The 10,020-nt window shown below is 50.2% G+C and overlaps 1 protein-coding gene across 5 annotated transcripts in view; it reads left to right on the top strand.

The window, feature by feature from the left end:
- Nucleotides 1-10,020, top strand: part of zcchc7 (zinc finger, CCHC domain containing 7) — a 28,662-nt gene that overhangs the window by 16,263 nt on the left and 2,379 nt on the right. For all 5 annotated transcript variants that reach the window (XM_062478766.1, XM_062478771.1, XM_062478770.1 and 2 more), the window contains exons 4-7: nt 909-961; nt 1,522-1,653; nt 1,816-1,986; nt 3,576-3,611. In XM_062478766.1, coding sequence (XP_062334750.1) covers nt 909-961; nt 1,522-1,653; nt 1,816-1,986; nt 3,576-3,611 — 392 coding nt within the window. The remainder of the gene's footprint in view (nt 1-908; nt 962-1,521; nt 1,654-1,815; nt 1,987-3,575; nt 3,612-10,020) is intronic.

The raw sequence follows: 10,020 nt of genomic DNA, 5'->3' as shown, positions 1-10,020 counted from the left end.
ATTAATTAGGGTACCTATGAGACAAACAGATAGCATCTGTCGCTATCCGTCCCTTTCTCCTCTGCTCCTCCTTTCCGTCCTGGTGGTTTTCCCCTGTTGACAGCGGGATGTTTTAATGTTACCAACTCCCAGCGCACACACACACACACACACACACACACTGACAGACACACACACACACACACACACACACACACACACACACTGACAGACACACACACACACACACACACTGACAGACACACTCCCATGTTATAGATACACTTGTTTGTGTGTAGGCAGGCAGCCAGTTCCTCTCCCAATGTGTGTGACTCAGCTTTGACACAGAGGTTTGGCCTTTATCCTGTGTGTGCGTGTGTGTGTGTGTCTGTCCTCAGATTAAAGGAAAAGCTTCCTGCTCTTTATTTGGTGAATCCCACCGGGAGATGCTTTGGGAATGACTTTCGCAGACACACACGCACACACACACACACACACACACACACACACACACACACGCACACACACACAGGCCTGTTTGGGACTTGTGGAGCATCAGTTTAAACAAGAAAACCTCGACTGTAACGAGACGGAGCGAGGCAGAGGAGGACAGAGTGAAAGGATAGAGAGAAGTAGGAAGGAGAGAAGAGAGGGTGAGGGTGATGTTTGAACATGGCTCAAGGCTAGCTGTGTGTGTTTGTCCAAAGGATAAACACAGTCACCCAGCTCATCAAGGGGGTGTGTGAACTAGGTGTGTGCGTGTTTGTGTGTGGGTGCAACTAATCATTCATTTGCATGAATGATTAGATATCATTTAATGTATGTAATGTATTAAATTGTCCTTATTGTACTATATAATATAGTATGATCATGTCACGGTAATGAGGATTTCATGTTAAGTCATAAATGTTCGTTTCGTCCTTTCCTAGGTGACATTGGTGATGTAGGTGGAGTCTGGGTGGTGTCAGGCAAGGATAGAGAGGTAAGCTACTTTAAGGCATGTTTATGGATGTTTCTGTGTCACACTATGTTCTGTGTGTATGTGTGTAACACTTTGCTATGTGTGTAACAGTATGCTCTGCATGCACGTCTGTGTATACCTATTCCGTTTGTGCGTAAGTGTGTGTAGCACTATGCTAACACTATGTTCTTTGGACTAGATATTCTTGTTGGGTCCAGAAGTCCCCTTAAGCATAGTAAAACAGGGAAAGGTTTAACATATTCTTGGTTCACACACACACACACACACTTGGTTCTTTTTCTAGGGGATTTAGGGGGTTAGGGTTAGAATGAGTGTTAAGGTTAGGGTTCCATTAAGGATTGGGGTTTGGAGTCAGGGATAGTTTTAGGGTTAGGAGCATTGGCTAGGTTTAGGATTAAGGTCAGGCTTTTTGGGTTAAGGTTAGGGTAAGGATAAGGGTTAGGGCTTTTAATGGAACTGAATTTTACTGGAAATGGATTGCTATTTGCCACAAGAATAGCAATCATATGTGTAAATATATGACATGTTATATATAACACTATGCTCTGTGTGTGTCCCAGGCCCAGATCTCTAACCGAGAGAAGAATCAGCCATTCCGCCGGGTGTCTTCCAGGTACTACACAGATAAGAATGTCACCTGCATCAACTGCAACAAGACTGGACATCTGTCCAAGAGCTGTTCGGAACCCAGGGTAGACACACCACACACACACACACACACACACACACACACATATAGCAATATCCTCAACATAAAACAAAGAATATTGAGTTTAATTTGGATGTTTGCCTTTTTTGTCCTTGCTGTGTGTGTGTGTGTGTGTGTGTGTGTGGGTGTGTGTGTGTGTACACAGAAGGTGCCATGCTGTGCACTGTGCGGGCAGCCAGGCCACCTCATGAGGGTGTGCCCCAGCAGGCACTGTCTGAACTGTGGGCTCCCAGGCCACCTGTACCAGGCCTGCCTGGAGCACAGCTACTGGCACAAGCACTGCCATCGCTGTGGGATGACTGGGCACTTCCAGGACGTGAGTACACATGACACACACACATGCGCACGCACACACACACACACATGTATGACCCCCTCCTTCACTTGATGGGTGACCCAGGGTTAGACCACGCTGCTGTTTATCTTAATTGATAGTTCATCAATTACAGCTTAGTTATGTCTGCCATGCTGCATCTTCCAGCGTGTGTGTGCGTGTATTTGAATACGTGTGTGTGTGTGTGCGTGTTTGAATGCGTGTGTGTGTGTGTGTGTGTATGTGTAAAGGGTAAATCTAATGACCGTCAATGACAATTATCTCACCGCAATGTTGATTATGCACATTTACACTGATGTTGCTGTGTGGAATGTATGTCATACACTCATATATATATATATATACATATCTCTTTCTCTTTTCCCTCTCTTTCTTCAGCCCCTGCCTTTCTCTCTCCCTTTATCTGGCCCTCTCACTCACTCCCTTTCTCTCTCTCTTGCCTTTTTCTCTCTTAGTTCAAACCAAATGATTTTTTCTAAACTGTGAACAATGTGAACTATGTCTGTGTGTGTGTCTGTTTGTGTGTGTGTGTTTGTGCACGTGTGTGTGTGCGTGTGTGTCTGTGGCAAGGACTGCTCCCCCGGGTTTCTCTGTCTCTCATTAAAGACAGACGGTTGACGGAGCGCCTCGCCTGTCGCCCCCGACAACAACCCTCTACCCTGGTCTGGAGGGAGGGGAAATAGAAGAGGGGAATGAATGAGTGAGGCAGGGAGGAAGATGCATAGTAAAGGAGGAGTGAGAGGGGGGGGGCAGCATGGTTAAAAAGACTCCAAGTGTTTATCCTCAAGTAAAAGCCTCCTCTCCCTCCCGCTGTACCTCTGCCCCTCTCTCCTTCGATTCCTCCCCGTTTCCCTCCGCCTCTCACTCTGCCTCCCTCCCTCTCTCTGCCTCCCTCCCTCTCTCTGCCTCCCTCCCTCTCTCTGCCTCTGTCTCCCTCCCTTCCTCTCTTAATTATTCCCTCCCTTTATTCGTTGGCTCCTAGCCCGAATCTGTCTGTCTGACTGTCGGCCTGTCTCTGTCTCTCTCTCAGTTGGTGTGTAACCACGTAGCCCGTGGCTCATGTTGGAGTTGCAACAGACTTCCCACAGGGATGTTCTATCCCCCCCCCCCAACCCATGGAGGTTGTGTGGGGGCACTCGGAGAGAGAGAGAGAGAGAGAGAGAGAGAGAGAGAGAGCAGGAGGGAGAGTTGAGGAGGTAGGGAAGGAGGGAGAGATGAAGTGGTGGAAGGAAAAGGATCCGCGCTTCTCAAATCCTCTTGCCGTGTTCTTTCCTTCCTCCATCTCTCTCTGACCCTCTGTCCATCTGCCCACCTCTCTCTCCCCCACTGTCTCTCTTCCCCTCTTCATTCTTTCCCTCTCCCTCCCTCTCTGTGTCTCTGCCCCCCTCTCACTCTCCATCTCTGATAAGGGTCAGTTCATCTTCTCTCTCAGCGTCACCTAATGGGTTCCTCCACATTCTTACTCTGCTAGACAATTACCCACACACACGGTTTTCACATGTTTATCTTGTGCCTGCGTGTGTGTGTTTCCTTCATTTCTCTAACGGAGCTTTTTACTTTTCCCTCGACAGGCCTGCCCAGAAATTTGGCGACAGTACCACATCACGGTAAGGGTGTGTCTGTTTACTGCTTGTTTGTATAAAGACGGGGAGAGTATAATTGGCGAAACCATTGAGGCTTTATGTCCCTGAAGGTGTGTGTGTGTGTGTGTGTCAGAGAGCAGAAAGGTGTATGACAGTCACATGGGCCGCCTGTCATGGGGCTGACAGCAGTTGCTAAGGGAGGTGTGTGTTTCTGTGCGCGCACGCCCAACATCTGCTGAAATAACTTCTCTCTCGTGTGTGTGTGTGTGTGTGTGTGAGTGAGCGAGTGATATAGACCTCACCCTAAAAGAAAAGAGCAGCTTGTTTGTCAATTAAAAGACGTGATAAACCATGAAATGGCCTGCCAGCAGCACACGGGACAGGACGACGGGGAGGGGGGGGGGTGCACCGTGTGTGTGCGCACACCGTGTGTGTGTGTGTGCCGTGAGTGGGTGTAGTGGAGGGAGGTCTGTCTGTCACTCTTCTCTGTGGAGATTAATTAGCAGAGACTGTCTAATGGAAAGGCAGCATCGTTAAGGCCTGACTTACACAGCGGGAGAGAGGAGGAGGGGGTGAGAGGGGTGGAGAGAAGGGAAGGAGAAGGAGGGAGGGAGGGGATGGAGAGGGAGAAGAGGGGACATGGAGCGAACTTGGAGAGGGAGAGAGAGAGAGCTCATTGATGTTCATATCAGAACTCTGAACTGTAAGTGATTGGAGAGTCTTCCTTAGAGAAATGAACATTGGAAACTAAATGAATGAAAGAGCCTGTGAAGATAGTCTGCTGCATTTCCAGTGTCTTCCCTAGGTGTGTGTATTTACGAAAGTGGGTCAAGGCCTCCTATTTCTGTGTGTGTGTGTGTGTGTGTGTGTGTGTGTGTGTGTGATTGGATGGGTGGGTGTTTGAGTGTTTGTTATAGTAGTTTAAGGGGTGGTGGATTGTGACCCAGGTCTAATTGAAGTATTTAAGGTATTTAAGCACAGGGAACAGAAGGTCGTTACCAACCCAAAGTGGTGAGGGGTTTAGGGGAAATGCAAGCGTGCACGCACGCGCACACACACACACACAGGGGAGTTCAGGGTCATAAGCAGTATCATGAATAAAATGAGGCTGTTTTAAACAGAAGAACCCCTATCATGTGTGTGTGTGTGAGTGTGTGTTCGCTTGAGGAGATGTGACTCTGTCACCTTCCGCTGGGCTCAGCCAGGTGTGAAAAGGCATTCTGTCAGACCTCTCCCCTGCTTTATCCCTGTGTGTGTGTGTGTTTCCTGCACCTGGCCCTTCACTAACAAACAAACTCGTCCAGACCGCTCAGTATAGACCACAAAGCCCGGAGGGATTCACTAAGAGAGTAAGATACCGACACACATCATGGCAGTTACAACCGAAGACACGCAAACGCACACACACACACACACACACACACACACACGATACAGTAGATATATGCTGTTAAACAGCCAACTTGTTTTTATTGATAACCCTTACAATATCAGTGCTCGAATACTCTCCCTTTCTCATCTCTCTCTCTCTGTCCCACTGTCTGTCTCTCTCTGTCTCTCTCTACCTCTCTGTCTCTCTCCCTGTCTTTGTCTCTCTTCATCCATCTCTCTTTCTCTCTCACTCCATCATTTTTGAAGATCAGCATAGTGATTGAAGGAAGAGCTATGGGGAGAGGGAAGGGAGAAGGAGAGGAGAGAGGGAAGGGCATAGGAGAGAGGGGAGGTGTTGAGAGAAGGGGAGAGAGAGGGAGGGAAAGGGTGAGGAGAGGAGAAAGGTCAAGAGAGAAGGAGAGATGAAAGGGAAGAGGATAGGGAAGTAAGGAAAGCTGAGAGAGAGAGAGCGAGAGAGAGAGCGAGAGAGCGAGAGAGAGAGAGAGAATATGCTGGAAGTTTAATGATCTGCTTTCTGTATACTGGCAGAATTAATTTGTGTAAAGATCAAGCACATGCACACACACATATTATTTTAGTCCCTGTGCGAAGTCCAGCGACCACACTGCCCTCTCTGGTGTGTAAGGAAACTGCATCCCGCACAGCAGGATGGCTCCACCCCAGTTATGTTGACTGACATGACACTCTCTATCTGCACTGTGAAGGGGGAGGGGGGGGGGGGCAAAAAGGTGAATGTGAGAGACTGACTGTTCCTCTGTCTTTCTCCATCACTGTTTCTCAGAGTGACACAGAAGGAAAGAAGCAGACATGTGATGGAGGTATATCAGTGTGAGCACTGATTGGCTCTTAAGATAATAGAGATGACTCCTGTGTTTTATTGATTGGTGTGTGTGCGCGCGCATCTGTGTTTTGAGCAATCCTAGAGGTGTTATCACTGTGTCCTTCTTCCCATAGGAAACGTGTGTGTGTGTGGCTCTGAGGGTGTCTACGCTGATGGTGGGGTTGGAATGCCCCCTTGTGGTCATAGGGAGCACGACAGTGAGATTAACCCTTGTGTTACTGGACTGGATTTAGCTGGGACAGTAATAATCTGTGTGGGAATGTGTGTGAGGGAAATCACGTGAGTATGTGGTGGAAGAAGTGGATGAGTGTTGTGTCTGTATCTGTGCCTGTGTGTGGGTCTGTGAGGTCGTGGAACTGGATGAGTGTGTGCTCACTCTCTCTCCTTCATTCTTTGCTTTCTGCTGACCTAGAATGTTGGTCAGAAAATGGACCTTCCTTCCTTCCTCACTCGGTCTTTGTCCCCTAGCCTCCTCTCTCCAGCTCCCTCCTTCTACAATAAGGTCCATTCAAATGGAGGTTGTATAGAAGCCCTTCAGCTCTTTTTAAGGAGTGTGGATAGCTGTGTCATCACCGTGTAATGTAGGCAGCCTGGAAACTGTGTCTGTGTGTGTGAGGGTATGTGTGTGTTTTAGGCTGGCAAGAGAGAGACTTGGTTTAAGATATTGGTCTTTATCCAGAGACTGTCTGATCGTGTGTGTGTGTGTGCGTGCGCGCGCACATGTGTGTCTGTCACCAAACACTACCTGCTCCACACTCGGCTGGTCTCGGTAGAAACTACAGATTTTCAGTCATACAATAGGCATAGCGAATGAGGTAGATTTAAGTAGATTGGTTTGCATCCCATGTTCCATCCTCCACACTCTGACCACATTAGCAGCACTGCCCTGAGAGTTTTTTTTCCCCAGACATGGCAACCCATGACATCACATTGTCATTATCTCTATTACTGACGACTAAAGGTAATGCATCCTTTTCTCTCCCCCTCTTCCTCTCCCCCATCCTCCCTCCACCACCCCTCCTCTCTCTCTCTCTCTCTCCCTCTCACCCTCTGCTTACCACTCTACCTCCTTTAGTCACTCCTCCTCTCTCGTTCTGTCCCTCTCTCTCGTGAAATAGGGGCTCTAACTGATTGTTTTCAGTCTGATTGACTGACTGACGGGAGGAGATAGCAGGCGCCTAGGGGAATTACACTGCGTGTGTGTGTGATGGTGGGGGGTCGGGGGTGCGGGGGGGGGGGGGTGCGGGGGGGTTAGGGCTTAGGTCTCAGGGTCGGAGGCTTTGTGAACTGGCAGACACAAAGGGGGACAGGAATCACATCTGGTAATATGCCCCCCCCTCCCCACCCACTGCATACACACGCACAGGCACTCTGCATGTTAAGATGAAGCCAGGTGGAAGAGCTGCTATATTGGCATGACCCAGAAACATCCAGTAGGATGCACGCACGCACACACACACACACACACACACACACACACACACACACACACACACACACACGTGTGATGTATCTGTTTTGATATAAGTATCTGGAGGGGGTCCAGAGTGTCTCCAGTCCTCTCCACCAACTCTGTTTACCCTTCTCAAACTCTCCACTCACTGTCCTGTGAACCTCCACTAACCCTCCACCACTCTCGACTAACTCCTCATAACGTCTCCAATCCCCTTCTCTAATTCTCCACTGCTGTCTCCAATCTTCTCTACTAACTCTCTCCACTATCTCTCCACTGAAATCCCAAATCCTCTTCACTAATACTCTTCACTAACTCTCCACGTCGTCTCCAACCCTCTCCCCAACCTTCCACCAGCGCCTGCAAAACGCTGCCCACCCTTTACTGTTCAGATCTCAGCTTGGGTTTGGTTGCTGTGTGTGCGTGTGTTTTTGTGTGTGTATGAGAGAGAGAGAGACAGAGAGAAAGAGTGAGTGAGAGAGAGAGAGAGAGAGAGTGTGTGCGTGCGTGCGTGCGGGGGGGGTCCACAGATTGAAGTCTGTAACAGTGTGAGCTTTGTGTGGGCCTGAGGATTAGCACGGCTTTGCCACCAGCCAAGGCAAGGAGCAGAGGAGAGCCGGGCTTAGAGGGAGAGAGGGAGAGGGAGAGGGAGAGAGAGAGAGGGTGTGTGTGTGTTGTTTAGAATCCTTGCATGTGGGAAAGTTGGTGTGTGTGTGAATTTACGGATGGCTGGTTGCCTGTGTCCATACAGACAAGCCCTTAGGACCACCCCCCAACCCCAGCCCCTCCATACACACTTACACCAAGCATCCCTTTTCTCTGGCCGTCTGCTGTTGTGTCTGTCCGCTACCATTACCAGACTCCTCTCACTGCCTCAACCTACTACCTTCTCCTACCACTTTTTCCTTTCATTTGCAGTGGTGTTCAATTGTTACAATGTAAACCAACTATCTTTGTAGATCACTCTTGAGGTTTGAATTTGAGTACTCTAATATGCACTACTCTGTCGGGGCATAACTTCATTATAAAGAGCCACCCTGCCGCCACCATGCCTTTACCTTGCCTGCCTCCACCCTGCTCTTAATTGGGACTAAACCCTGCCTGAGGGTTCATTCAGACCCTCTATTGCCTCCACCCTGACCTCCACTCTGCCCTCCACCCTGCCCTCCACCCTGCCCTCCACTCTGCCCTCCACGCTGCCCTCCACGCTGCCCTCCGCCCTGCCCTCCGCCCTGCCCTCCACTCTGCCCTCCACCCTGCCCTCCACTCTGCCCTCCACCCTGCCCTCCACGCTGCCCTCCGCCCTGCCCTCCACCCTGCCCTCCGCCCTGCCCTCCACTCTGCCCTCCACCCTGCCCTCCACCCTGCCCTCCGCCCTGCCCTCCGCCCTGCCCTCCGCCCTGCCCTCCACCCTGCCCTCCACCCTGCCCTCCACCCTGCCCTCCACGCTGCCCTCCGCCCTGCCCTCCACGCTGCCCTCCACCCTGCCCTCCACGCTGCCCTCCGCCCTGCCCTCCACGCTGCCCTCCACCCTGCCCTCCACCCTGCCCTCCACCCTGCCCTCCACCCTGCCCCATGCCCATCCCTTGTCCATGTCCGTTAGCTAGTCTGATGTTTGTGATAAGCAACGAGTGAGAACGAGAGAATGAGGGGATGAAGGAGGTTTATCCCGTTCATTAATATTGTCTGCGACACACACGCCCACACATACACTTTCTCTCTCCTCAACACACACTCACACTGTTTTCTCATTCCACACACACACAAAGGCACACACATTCTCATAAACACACACACTTTCTTTCTCATCAATACACACCCACCAACCCAGACTGTAGGTAGATATAACAGGTGGATGGAAGAAAAGGAACAAAATTTAATTAACTTTCTTCCTATCGCACATTTCTGCTACTGGATCACAACTCAAAGATGAGGTGTCCAAGGTCAAAGAGACAGGGGGGGGGGATGAGAGAGAGAATGAGAGACAGAAACCTACAGCCAATTTACATGACGCATGAATGGGGGGGGCATGTAGGTTGGGGGGGTTTAAACAGGGACTGTGATCTCCTGAGGGTGTGTGTGTTTGTGTGTGTGTTCCTGTGTGGGTGTGAGGGGTCTGTGATCTCCTGGCCTTTGTGATGGAGATGGGCCAAGCGGCCGGTCTGACCTGATAATGACGAAACACCCTAATAGCATTCATCCTTTCTGCCGCAAAACTACTCAAGCGGAAAAAAGAGGGGAGGGGGTGGAGGGGTGAGGGTGAGGCGGACGCGCCGAAAGGGAGGGGGTGTAGGTAGGAACCAGGGAGAGGGGGAAAGAGGGAGGAGAGGTGAGCTAAGCTATGTTTAAGAAAGGACATGAGAAGGAAATTATTTGTAATCGTGAAATCTGGTATAGATGGAGGGGTAATGAGAAAGAGAGAAAGAGATGGATGGGGGGGAGAGGGGGGGGGGTTAATCATGTCTGCCAGCCTGCCTGCCTGTCTCTGCCTGTCTGTGTGTCTGATTGCTTGTCTGTCTGCCTGCCTGTCTGTCTCTCTGTCAGTCTGTCTGCTTGCCTCCCTATTCATCTGTCTGTACATCTGTCTGTCTGCCTGTCCATCAGCCCGGCTGTCAGTGTGTGTTCGTAGCAGTAAACGCACTGTGCTAGTCTCTCTCTCTCTCTCTCTCTCTCTCTCTCTCTCTCTCCCTCTTTATCAGTATATATTTGCTGTAAGCAGTCAAGCGCGGAAGGCTTTCAGAACAGTG

This window comes from Osmerus eperlanus, chromosome 14 (genome assembly GCF_963692335.1).
Source record: "Osmerus eperlanus chromosome 14, fOsmEpe2.1, whole genome shotgun sequence".
NCBI lineage: Eukaryota > Metazoa > Chordata > Actinopteri > Osmeriformes > Osmeridae > Osmerus > Osmerus eperlanus.
This window is presented reverse-complemented; position numbering and strand designations above follow the sequence as displayed.